This window comes from Tamandua tetradactyla, chromosome 5, assembly GCF_023851605.1.
Source record: "Tamandua tetradactyla isolate mTamTet1 chromosome 5, mTamTet1.pri, whole genome shotgun sequence".
NCBI classification, from domain to species: domain Eukaryota; kingdom Metazoa; phylum Chordata; class Mammalia; order Pilosa; family Myrmecophagidae; genus Tamandua; species Tamandua tetradactyla.
In genome coordinates this window covers 100,180,878-100,200,997 of record NC_135331.1, presented here as the reverse complement: position 1 = coordinate 100,200,997, position 20,120 = coordinate 100,180,878, and the positions used below count along the sequence as shown (strand labels likewise).

General features: G+C 36.2%; 1 protein-coding gene across 6 annotated transcripts in view; it reads right to left on the bottom strand.

Moving 5' to 3' along the window:
- UBR2 (ubiquitin protein ligase E3 component n-recognin 2) overlaps positions 1 to 20,120 on the bottom strand; it is a 165,647-nt gene that overhangs the window by 113,086 nt on the left and 32,441 nt on the right. For all 6 annotated transcript variants that reach the window (XM_077161822.1, XM_077161821.1, XM_077161820.1 and 3 more), the window contains exons 3-4: positions 14,137 to 14,215; positions 12,152 to 12,265 (exon numbers count right to left, since the gene is read on the bottom strand). In XM_077161822.1, the coding sequence (XP_077017937.1) occupies positions 12,152 to 12,265; positions 14,137 to 14,215 (193 nt within the window). The remainder of the gene's footprint in view (positions 1 to 12,151; positions 12,266 to 14,136; positions 14,216 to 20,120) is intronic.

Below are 20,120 nucleotides of genomic sequence, written 5' to 3'. Positions count from 1 at the left end.
GACTCACAGCCATGAAAACAACCTCATTTATCTCATATACTGACTTTATAACAAGTAAATAATATACATTTCAACTTATAAAACATAAATCTATTAGTAATACCACCTTTATCTGTCTTATTATTGGAATTTTACATTAGAATTTCAATAGGAAAAAACAATTCTACTGCTAATTTTTTTTTTAAATCAGTATAACACACGGTCTGGAGTCTAGACCACCTAGGTTTAAATTCCAGCTCCAGCACTTACCATGTGGAAGACTTTGGGTAAGTTTCATATTTCTCTAAAATTCAAGCTTCTGTATCTATGAAATATTAGTAACAACAGTATCTATCCTACAGGGCTGTTTTAAGAATTAAATGAGATAAATCAAATATGGGAGACTGAATTATGAATCCCAATTATGTTCTTAATCTTAATCCATATTCTTATAGATGTAACCCATCATAAACAGTATTTCTTAAAGATGTTTAGTTAAGGTGTGGTACAACTGAATGAGGGTGTGCTGTAATCCAGATTAATGGAGTCTTTTTTTTAATTATTAATTAAAGAAAAAAAAAGAAATTAACCCAGCATTTAGAAATCATTCCATTCTACATATGCAATCAGTAATTCTTAACATCATCACATAGATGCATGATCATCATTTCTTAGTACATTTGCATTGATTTAGGAAAAGAACTAGCAAAACAACAGAAAAAGATATAGAATGTTAATATAGAAAAAAATAAAAATAATAATAGTAAAAAAAAAAAGACAAACAAACAGACAGACAAAAACAAACAAACCTATAGCTCAGATGCAGGTTCATTCAGTGTTTTAACATGATTACTTTACACTTAGGTATTATTGTGCTGTCCATTTTTGAGTTTTTGTATCTAGTCCTGTTGCACAGTCTGTATCCCTTCAGCTCCAATTACCCATTATCTTACCCTGTTTCTAACTCCTGCTGGACTCTGATACCAATGATATATATATTCCAAGTTTATTCTCGAATGTCCGTTCACATCAGTGGGGCCATACAGTATTTGTCCTTTAGTTTTTGGCTGGACTCACTCAGCATAATGTTCTCTAGGTCCATCCATGTTATTACATGCTTAATAAGTTTATTCTGTCTTAAAGCTGCATGATATTCCATCATATGTATGTACCACAGTTTGTTAAGCCACTCATCTGTTGATGGACATTTTGGCTGTTTCCATCTCTTTGCAATTGTAAATAACGCTGCTATAAACATCAGTGTGCAAATGTCCGTTTGTGTCTTTGCCCTTAAGTCCTTTGAGTAGATACCTAGCAATGGTATTGCTGGGTCGTATGGCAATTCTATATTCAGCTTTTTGAGGAACCGCCAAACTGCCTTCCACAGTGGTTGCACCATTTGACATTCCCACCAACAGTGGATAAGTGTGCCTCTTTCTCCGCATCCTCTCCAGCACTTGTCATTTTCTGTTTTGTTGATAATGGCCATTCTGGTGGGTGTGAGATGATATCTCATTGTGGTTTTGATTTGCATTTCTCTAATGGCCAGGGACATTGAGCATCTCTTCATGTGCCTTTTGGCCATTTGTATTTCCTCTTCTGAGAGGTGTCTGTTCAAGTCTTTTTCCCATTTTGTAATTGGGTTGGCTGTCTTTTTGTTGTTGAGTTGGACAATCTCTTTATAAATTCTGGATACTAGACCTTTATCTGATATGTCATTTCCAAATATTGTCTCCCATTGTGTAGGCTGTCTTTCTTTCTTGATGAAGTTCTTTGATGCACAAAAGTGTTTAATTTTGAGGAGCTCCCATTTATTTATTTCTGTAGTGCTCTTGCTTTAGGTTTAAGGTCCATAAAACCACCTCCAATTGTAAGTTTCATAAGATATCTCCCTACATTTTCCTCTAACTGTTTTATGGTCTTAGACCTAATGTTTAGATCTTTGATCCATTTTGAGTTAACTTTTGTATAGGGTGTGAGATACGGGTCCTCTTTCATTCTTTTGCATATGGATATCCAGTTCTCTAGGCACCATTTATTGAAGAGACTGTTCTGTCCCAGGTGAGTTGGCTTGACTGCCTTATCAAAGATCAAATGTCCATAGATGAGAGGGTCTATATCTGAGCACTCTATTCGATTCCATTGGTCGATATATCTATCTTTATGCCAATACCATGCTGTTTTGACCACTGTGGCTTCATAATATGCCTTAAAGTCAGGCAGCGCAAGACCTCCAGCTTCGTTTTTTTCCCTCAAGATGTTTTTAGCAATTCGGGGCACCCTGCCCTTCCAGATAAATTTGCTTATTGGTTTTTCTATTTCTGAAAAATAAGTTGTTGGGATTTTGATTGGTATTGCATTGAATTTGTAAATCAATTTAGGTAGGATTGACATCTTAACGATATTTAGTCTTCCAATCCATGAACACAGTATGCCCTTTCATCTACTTAGGTTTTCTGTGATTTCTTTTAACAGTTTTTTGTAGTTTTCTTTATATAGGTTTTTTGTCTCTTTAGTTAAATTTATTCCTAGGTATTTTATTCTTTTAGTTGCAATTGTAAATGGGATTCGTTTCTTGATTTCCCCCTCAGCTTGTTCATTACTAGTGTACAGAAATACTACAGATTTTTGAATGTTGATCTTGTAACCTGCTACTCTGCTGTACTCATTTATTAAGCTCTAGTAGTTTTGTTGTGGATTTTTCCGGGTTTTCGACGTATAGTATCATATCGTCTGCAAACAGTGATAGTTTTACTTCTTCCTTTCCAATGTTGATGCCTTGTATTTCTTTTTCTTGTCTAATTGCTCTGGCTAGAACCTCCAACACGATGTTGAATAATAGTGGTGATAATGGACATCCTTGTCTTGTTCCTGATCTTAGGGGGAAAGTTTTCAATTTTTCCCCATTGAGGATGATATTAGCTGTGGGTTTTTCATATATTCCCTCTATCATTTTAAGGAAGTTCCCTTGTATTCCTATCTTTTGAAGTGTTTTCAACAGGAAAGGATGTTGAATCTTGTCAAATGCCTTCTCTGCATCAATTGAGATGATCATGTGATTTTTCTGCTTTGATTTGTTGATATGGTATATTACATTAATTGATTTTCTATGTTGAAGCATCCTTGCATACCTGGGATGAATCCTCCTTGGTCATGATGTATAATTCTTTCAATGTGTTGTTGGATTTGATTTGCTAGAATTTTATTGAGGATTTTTGCATCTATATTCATTAGAGAGATTGGTCTGTAGTTTTCTTTTTTTGTAATATCTTTGCCTGGTTTTGGTATGAGGGTGATGTTGGCTTCATAGAATGAATTAGGTAGTTTTCCCTCCACTTCAATTTTTTTGAAGAGTTTGAGGAGAGTTGGTACTAATTCTTTCTGGAATGTTTGATAGAATTCACATGTGAAGCCGTCTGGTCCTGGACTTTTCTTTTTAGGAAGCTTTTGAATGACTGATTCAATTTCTTTACTTGTGATTGGTTTGTTGAGGTCATCTATTTCTTCTTGAGTCAAAGTTGGTTGCTCATGTCTTTCCAGGAACCCGTCCATTTCATCTAAATTGTTGTATTTATTAGTGTAAAGTTGTTCATAGTATTCTGTTATTACCTCCTTTATTTCTGTGAGGTCAGTAGTTATGTCTCCTCTTCCATTTCTGATCTTATTTATTTGCATCCTCTCTTCTTCTTTTTGTCAATCTTGCTAAGGGCCCATCAATCTTATTGATTTTCTCATAGAACCAACTTCTGGTCTTATTGATTTTCTCTATTGTTTTCATGTTCTCAATTTCATTTATTTCTGCTCTAATCTTTGTTATTTCTTTCCTTTTGCTTGCTTTGGGGTTAGTTTGCTGTTCTTTCTCCAGTTCTTCCAAGTGGACAGTTAATTTCTGCATTTTTGCTTTTTCTTCTTTTCTGATATAGGCATTTAGGGCAATAAGTTTCCCTCTTAGCACTGCCTTTGCTGTGTCCCATAAGTTTTTTTTTTTTAATTTTTTTTATTAATCAAAAAAAGATAAGAAATTAACACAACATTTAGAAATCATTCCATTCTACACATGCACTCAGTAATTCTTAGTATCATCACATAGATGTATGATCATCATTTCTTAGTACATTTGCATCGATTTAGGAAAAGAACTAGCAAAACAGCAGAAAAAGATATAGAATGTTAATATAGAGAAGAGAATTAAAATAATAATACTAATAAAAATATATATATATATAAAGGAAAAAGAAAAAAAAACAAAAACAAAAGATACAAACAAACAAACAAACAAAAAACTATATTTCAGGTGCAGCTTCATTCACTGTTCCAACAAAGTTACATTACACTTAGGTATTATTGTGCTGTCCATTTTTGAGTTTTTGTATCTAGTCCTGTTGCACAGTCTGTATCCCTTCAGCTCCAATTTACCCATTATCTTACCCTGTTTCTACCTCCTGCTGGTCTCTGTTACCAATGATATATTCCAAGCTGATTCTCGAATGTCAGTTCACATCAGTGGGACCATACAGTATTTGTCCTTTAGTTTTTAGCTAGACTCACTCAGTATAATGTTCTCTAGGTCCATCCATGTTATTACATGCTTCATAAGTTTAGTCTGTCTTAAAGCTGCATAATATTCCATCGTAGGTATATGCCACAGTTTGTTTAGCCACTCGTCTGTTGATGGACATTTTGGCTGTTTCCATCTCTTTGCAATTGTAGATAATGCTGCTATAAACACTGGTGTGCAAATGTCCATCTGTGTCGTTGCCCTTAAGTCCTTTGAGTAGATACCTAGCAGTGGTATTGCTGGGTCGTAATCCATTCTGCCAGTCTATGTCTTTTGATTGGGAAATTCAGTCCATTAACTTTTAGTGTTATTACCGTTTGGATAATATTTTCCTCCACCATTTTGGCTTTTGTATTATATATATCATATCTGATTTTCCTTCTTTCTACACTTTACTCCATACCTCTCTCTTCTGTCTTTTCGTATCTGATTCTAGTGCTCCCTTTAGTATTTCTTGCAGAGCTGGTCTCTTGGTCACAAATTCTCTCAGTGACTTTTTGTCTATAAATGTTTTAATTTCTCCCTCATTTTTGAAGGACAATTTTGCTGGATATAGAAGTCTTGGTTGGCAGTTTTTCTCCTTTAGTAATTTAAATATATCATCCCACTGTCTTCTAGTTTCCATGGTTTCTGCTGAGAAATCTACACATAGTCTTATTGGGTTTCCCTTGTATGTGATGGATTGTTTTTCTCTTGCTGCTTTCAAGATCCTCTCTTTCTCTTTGACCTCTGACATTCTAACTAGTAAGTGTCTTGGAGAACGCCTATTTGGGTCTATTCTCTTTGGCGTGCGCTGCACTTCTTGGATCTGTAAATTTAGGTCTTTCATAAGAGTTGGGAAATTGTCAGTGATAATTTCTTCCATTAGTTTTTCTCCTCCTTTTCCCTTCTCTTCTCCTTCTGGGACACCCACAACATGTATATTTGTGCACTTCCTATTGTCATTCAGTTCCCTGATCCCCTGCTCAAGTTTTTCCATTCTTTTCCCTATAGTTTCTATTTCTTTTTGGAATTCAGATGTTCCATCCTCCAGTTCACTAATTGTAGCTTCTGTCTCTTTAGATCTACCATTGTAGGTATCCATTGTTTTTTCCATTTTTTCTTCTTTGTCCTTCACTCCCATAAGTTCTGTGATTTGTTTTTTCAGATTTTCTATTTCTTCTTTTTGTTCAGCCCATGTCTTCTTCATGTCCTCCCTCAATTTATTGATTTGGTTTTTGAAGAGTTTTTCCATTTCTGTTCGTATATTCAGCATTAGTTGTCTCAGCTCCTGTATCTCATTTGAACTATTGGTTTGTTCCTTTGACTGGGCCATATCTTCAATTTTCCGAGCGTCATCCATTATTTTCTGCTGGTGTCTGGGCATTTGATCAGATTTCCCTGGGTGTGAGACCCGGCTGGTTGAAAAGTTTTTCTGTGAAATCACTGGGCTCTGTTTTTCTTTTCCTGCCCAGTAGGTGGCGCTCGTGGCACTCGTCTGTCTGCGGGTCCCACCAGTAAAAGATGCTGTGGCTCCTTTACCTTGCCAATCCGAATCTCGCAGCCAGCCCGGGAAACTGCGTGTGGAGGGGGGTCGCCGGCCGCCGCAGCTTGGGGGAGTGCCGGTCCAAATTGCCCAGCTGGCCCGAGACGCCAAGCGTGGCGGGGGGGCCCCGTTATCCAACGTTCCCAGTCAGACCGGGGAGCCACGTGCATGGAGGGGACCCTGGTTGCCAGCCACCCCGGCCGGGAAAACACGTGCCCCTCGGGTATCTCACCGCAGCGGATTCTCCCTGCCCGTTCAGCCGTTCCAGAACGGGGTACGCTGTCTTTTTGGTCTCTGTCGTGGCTCCTGCAGCTGTTTCATATTGTTTCTGTTTCTTTAGTTGCTGTTCTGGAGGAGGAACTAAGACCCGCGCGTCTTACTAAGCCACCATCTTCTCCGGAAGTCTCTCTTCACTCTAATGGAGTATTTTTATGAAATGTTTGTTTGTTATCAAATATGGTTAAATCCTAACAGCTGGAGAAACTTAGTAATGGGATCAGCAAATCTTTGTACCCACTCTTTTAATTTTTTACATTATTTGATATTATTTCAATATAGATTACTTTAAAAACACTCATGTCCATCTCCCAACATCCCCTAAAACCCTATTAGGCCCTCAGTTGGAAATGATTCCTTTTATAAACCCTTTTTGGGGGGAATGAGCATCAATGTCACATTACTGTTGAGAATATGGTATGTATTTTCATTCATTCCCAATGTTGTTTATGTCTTTCAATAATATTTTATGGTTTTCTTCACATGGGACTTTTCTTGTTAAATTTATTTTATTTTTTATGTTGCTGTTGTGAATAGACCATTTACTTTAACTTCCATTTCTAGTTGTTGTAAGTTGTTTTCCAGTCTATTCATTGCATGTGGCCCAAGTCCTCCACGAGCTATCGCATCCCATAAGTTTTGATATGTTGTGTTTTCGTTTTCATTCACCTTGAGGTATTTACTAATTTCTCTTGCAATTTCTTCTTTGACCCACTCGTTGTTTAAGAGTATGTTGTTGAGCCTCCACGTATTTGTGAATTTTCTGGCACTCCGCCTATTATTGATTTCCAACTTCATTCCTTTATGATCTGAGAAAGTGTTGTGTATGATTTCAATCTTTTTAAATTTGTTAAGACTTGCTTTGTGACCCAGCATATGGTCTATCTTTGAGAATGAGCCATGAGCACTTGAGAAAAAGGTGTATCCTGCTGTTGTGGGATGTAATGTCCTATAAATGTCTGTTAAGTCTAGCTCATTTATATTAATATTCAGATTCTCTATTTCTTTATTGATCCTCTGTCTAGATGTTCTGTCCATTGATGAGAGTGGTGAATTGAAGTCTCCAACTATTATGATATATGTGTCTGTTTCCCTTTTCAGTGTTTGCAGTGTATTCCTCACGTATTTAGGGGCATTCTGGTTCGGTGCGTAAATATTTATGATTGTTATGTCTTCTTGTTTAATTGTTCCTTTTATTAGTAGATAGTGTCCTTCTTTGTCTCTTTTAATTGTTTTACATTTGAAGTCTAATTTGTTGGATATTAGTATAGCTACTCCTGCTCTTTTCTGGTTGTTATTTGCATGAAATATCTTTTCCCAACCTTTCACTTTCAATCTATGTTTATCTTTGGGTCTAAGATGTGTTTCTTGTAGACAGCATATAGAAGGATCCTGTTTTGTAATCCATTCTGCCAGTCTACGTCTTTTGATTGGGGAATTCAGTCCATTAACATTTAGTGTTATTACTATTTGGATAATATTTTCCTCTACCATTTTGTCTTTTGTATTATGTACATCATATTTGATTTTCCTTCGTTCTATACTCTTTCCATACCTCTCTCTTCTGTATTTTCATATCTGACTCTAGTGCTCCCTTTAGTATTTCTTGCAGAGCTGGTCTCTTGGTCACAAATTTTCTCAGTGACTTTTTGTCTGAGAATGTTTTAATTTCTCCCTCATTTCTGAAGGACAATTTTGCTGGATATAGAAGTCTTGGTTGGCAGTTTTTCTCTTTTAGTAATTTAAATATATCGTCCCACTGTCTTCTAGTTTCCATGGTTTCTGCTGAGAAATCTACACATAGTCTTATTGGGTTTCCCTTGTATGTGATGGATTGTTTTTCTCTTGCTGCTTTCAAGATCCTCTCTTTCTCTTTGACCTCTGACATTCTAACTAGTAAGTGTCTTGGAGAACGCCTATTTGGGTCTATTCTCTTTGGGGTGCGCTGCACTTCTTGGATCTGTAAATTTAGGTCTTTCTTAAGAGTTGGGAAATTTTCAGTGATAATTTCTTCCATTAGTTTTTCTCCTCCTTTTCCCTTCTTTTCTCCTTCTGGGACACCCACAACACGTATATTTGTGCGCTTCATATTGTCCTTCAGTTCCCTGATACCCTGTTCAAATTTTTCCATTCTTTTCCCGATAGTTTCTGTTTCTTTTTGGAATTCAGATGTTCCATCCTCCAAATCACTAATTCTATCTTCTGTTTCTTTAAATCTATCATTGTAGGTATCCATTGTTTTTTCCATCTTTTCTACTTTATCCTTCACTTCCATAAGTTCTGTGATTTGTTTTTTCATTTTTTCTATTTCTTCTTTTTGTTCAGCCCATGTCTTCTTCATGTCCTCCCTCAATTTATCGATTTTGTTTTTGAAGAGGTTTTCCATTTCTGTTCATATATTCAGCATTAGTTGTTTCAGCTCCTGTATCTCATTTGAACTATTGGTTTGTTCCTTTGACTGGGCCATATTTTCAATTTTCTGAGCGTGATCCGTTATCTTCTGCTGGCGTCTGGGCATTTAGTCAGATTTCCCTGGGTGTTGGATCCAACAGGTTGAAAGATTTTTCTGTGAAATCTCTGGGTTCTGTTTTTCTTATCCTGCCCAGTAGGTGGCGCTCATGGCACTCGTCTGTCTGCGGGTCCCACCAGTAAAAGGTGCTGTGGGTCCTTCAACTTTGGAAAACTCTCGCCGTAGGGGAGGTTCGCCAGCCAAAGCGGCTTGGAAGAGTGCTAGCCAGCCCGGGGATACGAACGCAGGGAGGGCCGCCGGCCGCCGCAGCCCAGGAGAGCGCCCATCCGAATCTCCTAGCCGGCCCGGGGCGCCAATCGTGGCGGGAGGGTGCCAGCCGCCGCGGCCCGGGAGAGTGCACCGTTCCCAGTCGGACCGGGAAGCCACGTGATTGGAAGGGACCCCGGTCACCGTTCTCCGCGGCCTGGGGATCTCCGATCCAATTCTCCCAGTTGGTCCGGGGGGCCGCGCGTCGGGGGGGGGTGCCAGCCACTGCGGCTTGAGGGGACCACCTGTCCAATTCTCCCAGCTGGCCTGGGAAGGAGGAAGGGAGGGACTCCGGCCGCTTGCCGCTCCGGCCCGGGGAAGCCCGTGCCCCTCGGTGATCTCACCGGAGCGGGTTCTCCCAGCCAGTCAGCTGTTCCAGAATGGGGTATGCTGTCTTCTTGATCTCTGTCGTGGCTCCAGGAGCTGTTCTGTATCGTTTCTACTCCCCTAGTAGCTGTTCTGGAGGAGGAACTAAGACCCACGCGTCTTACTAAGCCGCCATCTTCCGAGTCTTTTATAAGCAGAAGTAATTCAGACATAATAGGAGGGGACAATTGTTATATGAAAGGAAAGTCAAGGAACCTAAGGAATGCTAGCCAGTCAGAATGCTACCGATCTTGGAAGGAAGCAAGCATTCCAGCCTCCAAAATAATGAACCAATAAATTCCTGTTTAAAACTAGTGTGTGGTATTTCTCATGGCAGTCTGGCAAACTAAGACATCAAGTACTTAGCACAATATTTGGCTATTAAAAATTACTGATTGGCATTCAAATGAAATGTTAGTAGCATAAGTGAAAATTTGAGATTCTCAAAATCTTCACTGAGGTTGTTCATTCAATCAATGTTATTGAATTAAATCTCATTCTAAAAAGAATGTCTGGCAACTTAAGAGATATATCCAATTTAATAAAATAACATTCAAAACAAACAATAGATGTACAAAGTAGGTAAAGCAAAAAACAAAGGTAGAAAAATAAATTGAAATCAAGAGAACATCTATTTATAAATGCAGGAGACCAACTGCTACAGACAGTCCAAACATTTTGCTTTGCATTACCCAGGAGTAGCAACAAAAAGTAATACAATCTGTTTATCAGACTTAGAACAGGAGAGATGAGTTTTCTCGCTGTGAAACCAAATTTCTTATGGACTTCTACGAAGACCAACAAACGAGATCCTATGAAAGTTCTCAACCAGGAAACATATCTTCCCACCCACCTTCTCCATTCACCCCAATGCCCAAGGGGCCAATTAGAAGCTGGGTCAGTGAGAGACGCCACTGGCATTTAGTGAATAGGAAAATGATGTTAAACACAATTCTCCTGACAGCTTATTTCCTCTGTGAAAGGGAATATGTATTTTAGGCTTTGTAGGCGATAGGTCTCTGTAACAACTGTTCAATTATACCATTATTGAGGAAAGCAACAACACATAAATGATTGAGCATGGCTGTGTTCTTATAAAAATTTTTGGACTCTGATATTTGGATTTCATATACGAAAACAACAATTCTTTTTATTTTTTTCAACTATTTACCCCAAATGTTTAGAGTTTGAGAAGACCTGTGGAACTCTTAAACATTATCCCTACAGGAATACATTATGTGACTTTCCCAACTTTTTCTTAAGATGTAGGCTGAATATAAAACAAGCAAATTATGTTCAATATAAGCAATGCTAAGACAGGCTAAGAAACTACATTCCAAGTAAACATAGCTCTCTTCCAGTTCAAACACAAAATGTAGAAAATCTAGATAATATATGAATAAAATGAGTGGGGATGAAATGTGCTTAAAATATGCTATCATTTAAAAAAACTTTTTTAAAAGTTCATTTAGTAGACATTAATACCTCTAAAATTTATTTAGCATTTAGGGGCATCCAGATATAAGGAAATTATCATTATATTTTTAATGTGAAAAGTAATATAAAATTTGATTTTTTTAATTTCCAAGTACATTTTAACAAGTACTTATAGGACAGTTTGGTATGGGCCATAGTGCCAAGAGTTTTCATTTTTTCTTCTAGCCGCTCCAAGATACTAGAGACCAACAGAAATATAAATATAATGATTCAGCAGTCATACTCATTTGTTAAATCCCATCTTCTCTATTATACTCCTCCTTCTCTTTAAATAACATATATACAGAAAAGCAATAAATTTCAAAGTACATCACAATAATTAGTTGCACAAAACTTCAGGTTTCTGTGGAACACAAACTAAAAGACACTGTTCTATACCATAAAGTCTTGTGCAGTCCCTGAAAATAACTGAGATTTGTAAGGTATGTACATCAAGAAGGACTATTAACATCCACTTCTTCCAAATTTATATCAGGCCTAATAATTATGTAGAAACACTTTGAAAGTACCTACCTCTCTGCCATTTAAAAATAATAAAATCTGAAATAAAACACTGAATTATCATAAACAGCAGATTCTGATATTCAAGCATTTATTAAGAGAGTTCACTATAACATTAGAGATATCATTAAGAGAAAAATAATGCAGTATCAACAATAAAAAAAGTATATATTTACAGCAGAAGTGGGTATAATTTGCTCTGAGTTTTCATCTTTATACATTGTCCCATCACATATCTAGGGACAATGATTTATCAGAAGATGATAATTATGGTTGGCTGCCATTTCTGGCCACAGAAAAGAAAGCTATCTGGCCTATGAAGTCTTAATTAAACCATCTTAACAGTTGTAAGACTTATAATCCTTTCAATAATAAATTAGGACTAAAGAAAAAACAAAACTTTATCTATGCTTAAAATAAAACACACCAAAAAACTCAAACAAAATAAATATGAATTGAGTTAAATTTCCAAAATTTAAAATGCATAGTAGTACTAGCAATGAAATAGCATCCAAATAATGCAAAGAACTTTCCAAATATACTTAGCCACTACTGATAGTGACAGGACTATTTTGCTTATCCATTTCTCCTATTATACTTGTCTGAAAATATTTCAAACTTATGATTACAAAACAGTATTTCCTAAAAATAACTTTCTGAAAATTTTTTTTACCTCTTCTTCCTCAATTTCAGAGGTGTTAAGTTCATGTTTTTGACAGTAAGGACCCTCTTTCCAAGCTTCTGTATCACCACAATCACAGAAACCTCCACCTCCTGATGTTGTCATCTTGAAAAAAAGTGTAAAGTATCTTGTCAATAAATATTTACTAAAGGCTATAAAAGTATAAATAAGAATATCAAGTGCTAGGGTTATAACATTGCTTAGGTGTTCAACTTCTCTGAGAAGTTACTTACCCCTTCATTAAGTAAAATGTCAAACACTAAGTAAAATGTTTTAAAGCTTAAATAAGCCTTAGGCTAATCTAAGTGATTTCAAAATAAACTAAACTACTTTATAATATCTACTAACTACAGACATTTTAAAGAGGTAAGATATGTCCACTTACATGATTTTCTTAATTAGAAAAATCACATGGATCACAAGGGCTTTCCTGCTGGGTTTTAGCTAAATTGATATAATGCTATCAGGTTGTGGCGCTATAATGTATCGTAACAGATTCAAATGCATAACAAGACCTATAAAAGCTGTACCCTAGAAGAGTCTAATAAGAGTGTTGCATTTGTCTTAGAGAAAGTGACCAAGAAAGACTATAGAAATAGTTTATTTTTCTTCTCTAACAATATATAAACAGCCACTCTTTGAAAGGACAGATAATAGGGGCTTGGGAAAAAGGAAAGTGGACTGCCTGGACAAAAAAAAAAAATCTTTTTATCACCTCTGGGTTCAAGATTTATACTTCCTTAAGTTATGGCAATGATTTATGAAATCTAGTAAGACAGAACCTATTAATTAATAGTCGGTAGGCTGGATATTCTGCTCTTTCAAAAAAACTGTGAGGAAATATTCAGGAATGGGTATTAGATAACAACAAATTTTACAAGGAATCCTATTCAATTCTCTCTAAAGGAAGAATAACAAAGGACAGTTAATCCCATTGGCTGCAAATATATATCTGAGAAACACAGGCAGGCAGCCATTTGGAAAATAACAACCCTACTCTTCTGTTTATGCACTTGTTTCAGTTACCAAACACAAGTACAACAGACTAAAGGAAACTGGGATTATCTTACTGATTTAGAGTTCTTTTGTATTAGAGAACATACAAAAATATAGGAGCCCAACTTTATGACTGTTTTAGTTCATTGCTATCAACATTTAGGTAGAAAGAGTAAAAAAAAAAAAAAAACAGGAGGAAAGGTCTTGATGCAGCAGGGCTCCTGAGTTAAGAACAAGAATGAAGTATTCCTTCTCTACCTTTCTATTGGAGAATAGAGTGAAACATTCCATCTAACCACAGTTTCCTAACCTCTGAGTCTTTACGGCTCTGTCTTCAATTTCCATTAGAGAAACTAGGACAGGTTTAAGAATAATTTACCTTACTGTGTATCCCTGACTTAAAAGCAAACATCTGATTTTTGGAGAAGCTGTGACCATTACAGTGAAAGAATAATAAGGGTGGTTCTTGTGCTCTGGGAGTTGGGCCCTCTTCTACATTGCAGCAGATGCCTGTTTAACTAAAAAATGACAAATCATCTGTAGAAGATGATCCATAGATGGAACATTTCTTAAATGTACAATCCTGTCATTTTTGCTTATTCCTTTTCTTATACATCATCCCTTCAGAACTTCACTCTCATACTTTCAACTCTAACCAAATTCTCACTTTTGACAAAGTTTTTCATGTTTATGAAAAATCACAAAGATAAGGAAAATAAAAATATAACAAAACAAATTAATTGAAAAGCCAATATGGAAGAGCTATTATGTTCATTTTCTGAAATCATGTGTTCCAAAAGGCTGTATTCATAATTTACTTCTACACTCTCATATTTTTAATGGTGTTTAAATAACACAATGCTTAAAACAACTCCCCCCTCCCCTCTTTAAAAGGTTAATCTTTGGGTTTTAAAAAGGAAGGAAAGGTATCTAGTAGGAAATTCAAAACCGGGTATGGATATCATCTTAACATTACTAACCCTATATCGATGATCTCTGTGAACACTTCCCAAAAAGCACTCCATGCATAAAACACAAGTTGGATCAACTGCACAGTCTCTGTAAAGTTAAAGAAAAAAAAAATCAGTGTGTTATAAAATAATTGTATATTTCACAACAGAATAGTTTCAAATGGAACCCATCGTAGAAGATTGAAAGCGATAAAAAGTTTCTTGGTTTTGTAAGAGAGGAAATATTACCAAAGATCTGTCAGATCTTTGATCAACGAAGTTAGCTTAAGACCATGCTTCTCATTTTGGATGAGTGTTAGGGATTCTTTGAAGGTACATATTACCAGAATGGCAATTTTTCTCAAAGATTTGGGGAAACAGTATTTTATATGTATTTAAAGCACACAGATATATATTGAGTAAATTCATATTTGTATAAATTCTTAAGATATAACTCAAGATTTCAAATAACTTTCTCCAAGCAGGTATTTTGACTAAGAGTCTTCAAAGTGTTCTGTATGCACCTCAAGAAAGGGAAGATGTCAACTGGGATATAAGAAGACAATACAGAACTTACATTTACATTTTAACTAACTTAAGGGGGGAAATCAAAGTTTTTAAGTATTCAATATTCAGTGTGACATGGGTATCCTCACTTGGTCCTTATGTCTGATGGGCAATAATACATTGGTCCATGAGGTATCCTGACAGGAAAGTGAGAAGTATACAAGGTGGATGGATTGAAAGTGGCATCGTCGAAGTTTCATTAGCTTTCATCATACTGCAAGTAAGATACACTTACTGATCATATCTCAAATAGGAGAGTTTCTATAATTTCATGAAATACGATGATGAGTTCTAAAAATCTTTAAACTTCCTTTTCCCCATAGACTACTCCCCTTCACATACCTTCATAGGCAAAACGATTCTACTGCTTTTATTGTATGCCTTTTTATTTGTACTCATTTTTGCAAAATGTTTTTTTGTATATGCATTTTTTTTCTAATTTTACTGTGCTAAAATATATAACAAAATATTGCCATTTCAACTATTCTTAGGTGTACAATTCAGTGGCATTAATTACATTTTAATGAGTGTGTGCCTACAATCACTACCATCCATTACCAAAAATCACCCAGTATAGAAAATCTTAACTCATTGAGCAATAACATCCTATTCCCCTCTCCTCCCCCAGCCTGTTACCTTTAATATTTAAGTATCTATGAATTTGCCTATTCTAGATATTTGATGTAAGTGGAATAGAATCACACAATATTTGTCCTTTTTTTATCTGGCTTATTTTCATTTAACATAATGTTTCATTCCATTTTTTAGCTGACTAATATTACATATATACATACCACAATTTGTTTATCCATTCATCTGTAGGTGGGCACAGGTTATTTCTACCTTTTGGCTATTGTGAATAAATGCTATTATGAAACATAATTTTTAAAATAGTAATTATGGCATACAACTATCTGTTTAAGTCCCTATTTTCAATTCTTTTGTATATATACCTAGAAGTGGAACTGCTGGGTCAAATGGTAATAGTATGTTTAATTTTTTTGAGGACCTGCCAAACTGCTTCCCATAGCAGCTTATACTACTTTACATTTCCACCAACAATGCACCATGGTTCCAATTTCTCCATATCTTTGTTAATGCTTTTTTGTTTTTTGATAATAGCCATTCTAGTGGGTATGAAGTGGTTATGTCATTGTGGTTTTGATTTGCATTTCTGTAATAACTAATGATATTGAACATGTGTTCACATGCTTATTGGCCATTTGTATATCCTCCTTGTAGATATATATGCAAGGCCTCTGCACGTCTTTTAATTGGGTGTGTGTCTTTTTGCTGCTGAGTTGTAGGAATTCTTCTTATAATCTGGATTTTAAACCCTTATCAGATAGGAATTGCAAATGTTTTCTGTCATTCCAGAGGCTGTCTTTTCACATTCTTGATAATATCATTTGATGTACAAAGGTTTTAAATTTTGATGAAGTTCAATTTATCTCTTTTCTTCTTTGTTGCTTGTGCTTTTGGTGTCATATTTCAGAAACGACGGCTAAGTCCAAGGCCATGAAGATTTTTCTCTTATGTCGTCTTCTAAGAATTTTATAGTTTTGACTCATATAATTAATTGTCACATTTTGAGTTAATTTTTATATATTGTATGAGGTAGGGCCCCAACTTCATTCTTTTGCATTTGGAAATCCCATTGTCCCAGCACCCTTAACCGAGGAGACTTTTCTTTCCCCAATGAAGGTCTTGGTATCCTGGTCAAAAAATTAACTGACCATAGATGTGTGAGTTTATTTCTAAACTCTCAATTCTATTCCACTGGTCTCTATGTGGAATAGAATTCTTATTCTATTCTTATGCAGTACCACACCTGCTTTGATTATTGTAGTTTTGTAGCAAATTTTGAAATCAAGAAAGTCCTCAAAATTTGTTCCTGTTTTTCCACAGCTGTTTTGGCTATTTGGGCCCCTTGAAATTCCATGTGAGGATTGGCTTTTCCATTTCTGCAAGAATGCATACATGTTTTTAAACTTCATTTTAGAATAATTGTTTAAAGATACCAGACAGTTTCAAAAATAATACAAACCCTATACAGAGAAATCCAACATAACCTAATCATCCCAGATACCTAGGATCCATCAATTTTAACATTCTGCCACATTTGGAGTGACACTCATTCTATTTTATCCATCAATCTATCAGTACATCTATTTGTCTATCTATTCATCAATCCACTTTCTGAACACTTTAGTTTATGCTGCATACATCATGGTCTTTAATACTGCCATGTACATTTTCTAAAAATAAAGATACTCACTTTTGTAACCACCTTAAATGCAATTATCAAATTCAAAAATTTGACAATTTTTCATACATCCTAATAATGTCTTTTTGAGCTTTTCTCTTTCCTTGACAGATCTCATCCAGGATCATGCATTGCATTTAATTATTATGGTCTCTTTAGTTGCTCACCCTCTTTTTAACTTTGGGAACCTATATTCGACAAACTTTCTCACCTCAACCATTCCCAAGCAAACCATTTATTGGCTTTAGTTCATTCACAATATTGCGGTATCCTCACTCCGTTCTGTAACTAAAACTTTCCCATCTCCCCAATTAGAAACCCTATATTCATAATGCATGCATTAACTCCAGCACTCCCCCTACCCCTGCCCCTGGCAACTTATTCTCCAATTTCTATCTTTTAAGAGCTTGCATATTCTCTGATATTTTCTTTGTCATTACCATGGGCTTAAATTTATCATCCTAAATCTAAAACACTCTCACTTGCTTAGATAACAAATCAACTTCAATGGCATACACAAACTTTATTCCTACACCTCTGTTCCCCATCTTTATGTACTTCTTGTCATAAATTGTGTATTTAAACATTAAGAGTTTCAAACCACTGATTTATCATTACATTTTATGTATTTGGCTTTTAGATTTTGTAGTTTGGAATTACAAACTGAAAATATAACAGTACTGGCATTTATATTTACCCATGTCATTACTCTAACTGGAGATCCAAATTTCTGCATGCAAGTATGATCTACTGCCTAGTGGCCTTTCCTTTCAACCTGCAGAACTCCTGTCAACATCTTTTCTAAGGCCAACAGTGGTGACAAACTCCCAATTTTTGTTTACATGGGAATGTTTTAATCTCTCCTGTTTTTTTTTTGTACGGTGCATGGCAGTCATGGATCATTCTTTTTCCATGTGAATATCCCGTTATTGCAGCACCATTTGTTGAAGTTTTTGTCTGTTCATTTTTGTTGGTTTCTTTGTTTGTTTGGGAAGTGTGTGGGCTGGGAATAGAACTCGGGTCTCCTGCATGGCAGGCTAGAATTCTACCACTGAACTACCCTACCCTTGCACCCCCGCCCCCTCATTTTGAAAGACAGTTTTGACAGATACAGAATTCTTGGTTGGTGATTTTTTGCCCTCGATACTCTAAATATGTCTTCTCACTGCCTTCTTGCCTGTGAGAAAGTTTCCAATGAGAAATCGTCACTTAATCTTATTAAGGATCTGCTGCATGTGACATCTGGCTTCTCTCTTGCAGCTTCCAGAATTCCCTCTTTATCTTTGACATTCAACATTTGATTATAACATGATACAGAGTAGTTCTATTTGGGTTAACCTGTTTGGAGTTTGTTGTGCATAATGGATGTATATAATCATACAGTTTGTTAAATTTGGAAACTGTTTTGTCATTTTTTTAAGTATTCTGTATGAATATTAAAAAATATTCTCTTTCTCCTTTCTCTCTTTCTCCTTCCTCTGGGACTCCAACAATGCATAAATTGGCATGCTTGATGGTATCCCAAACGATGTCCCACAGGTTCCTCAGGCTGTTTGTCTTTTTAAATTCATTCCTCTTTCTGCTCCTCAGACTGAAGGATTTCAGTACTCTATGTACAAGTTCACTGATTTCTTTCTTCTTTTAACTCCAATTTGCTGTTGAACCTCTCTAGGGAGTTTTAAATTTCAGCTCTGTTTGGTTCCTTTTCATAATTTCCACCTCTTTAATGATATTCTCTTTGTTGATCTATCGTTTTCCTCATTTTGTCTATTCATTGTCCATGTTTTCCTTCAGCTCCTCAAGCATATTAAGAACGTCTTTTAAAAGTCTTTGTCTGGTACGTCCCAGATCTGATTCTTCTCAATGAAGGTTTATAATGCTTTACTTTTCTCCCTTGCTTGGGATATCACTTCCTGTTAGTTTTATAAGGTTTTGCTGAAACCCAGATATTTTATATTTTAATTTAGTGCTAGAATTTAGTCTGAGGAGTCTGTTCATTGTAACCAGCTCTGTATGACAGAGCTTTCCTTGAATGACAGGAGCTAAATAACAACAAGAAAACCAAAATTCTTTTCCAACTTTTTGTAGATTGGTTTACGCATACAATGAATTTAGAAAATAGTTCCAGGTCAAAGGGTAGGGGCCATCCTGGCCTTTCTAAGAAGGCTTCTTGTTTTGGGCACACATTTGTGGCCCTAGGAATTCTCCTGTTACAGATACAAATGTCCCCTCTTCCCTAGCAAACAGTTTGCTCATGGTCCTGGGCACTGCACTATACATCGTACAGCCAACAATTCCTTGCTTCAGGCAGCCGTGACTTGACTGCTCTCCCACAGTGTTTTGTAGAAGAGCTCTGTGAGCTTTGACATGCACAGTGAGTTCTGGGATGGCAAGTACGCAATAATACCATCGGTTCAGTACCTCAGGTCAACACAAGACAGACTGGGCCATACATATATGTTCGCAGTATGCAAACAAGGGTTATTTGACTTTCTCTGGAACTGGGACCAAGGGTCTGCACTGGGACTTCAGCTAACCCTAGGTCAAGCCAGTGAGGGAATCAGTGAGGGGTTGAGGAGGGGCTAGTCAGGGAGCCGGAGAGCATCCTGCATTTAAGGAGCCTTTTTCTTCATTCTGTACTTGCCCTGTTACTAAATTCCTTTAACTATTTTGGAGAGCTTTGATAAAGATGTTTCTACCAATTTGTGGTGGTTTTTCAAAGCTTTTGTGGGGGGGGGGGGTCAGAGTTCTAAAGCATCTCACTTCACCACTTTGATTAGGCAGGCCCTTTATTTTTAATGTATACAAATTTTACTGTATTTTATTGCATTCTGTTCTTTACTTTTTCAATTCAGCACCACGATCCACTAATTTTGTTATTATTCATCTAATATGCTGCTTATAATTGCTATACAGTATAAAATGATATGTATCTAAGACATTTTATCTCTCTACCTGTCCTGCACCAGACATCTGGATTATTTCCAATGGCTTTCTATCACAAGTAATACTTCAATGAACATCTCTATAAATGTTCTCTTATGGATCTGTTTGATATTTGTTGTGGAATACAAACTTAAGAGCAGAACTGCTCAGTCATATATATGTATGGTCCTTATTGTGAGTGCTACACTACTCCCCACAGGGGCTACATATCCTTTATTAAGGATAAAGTGTATGA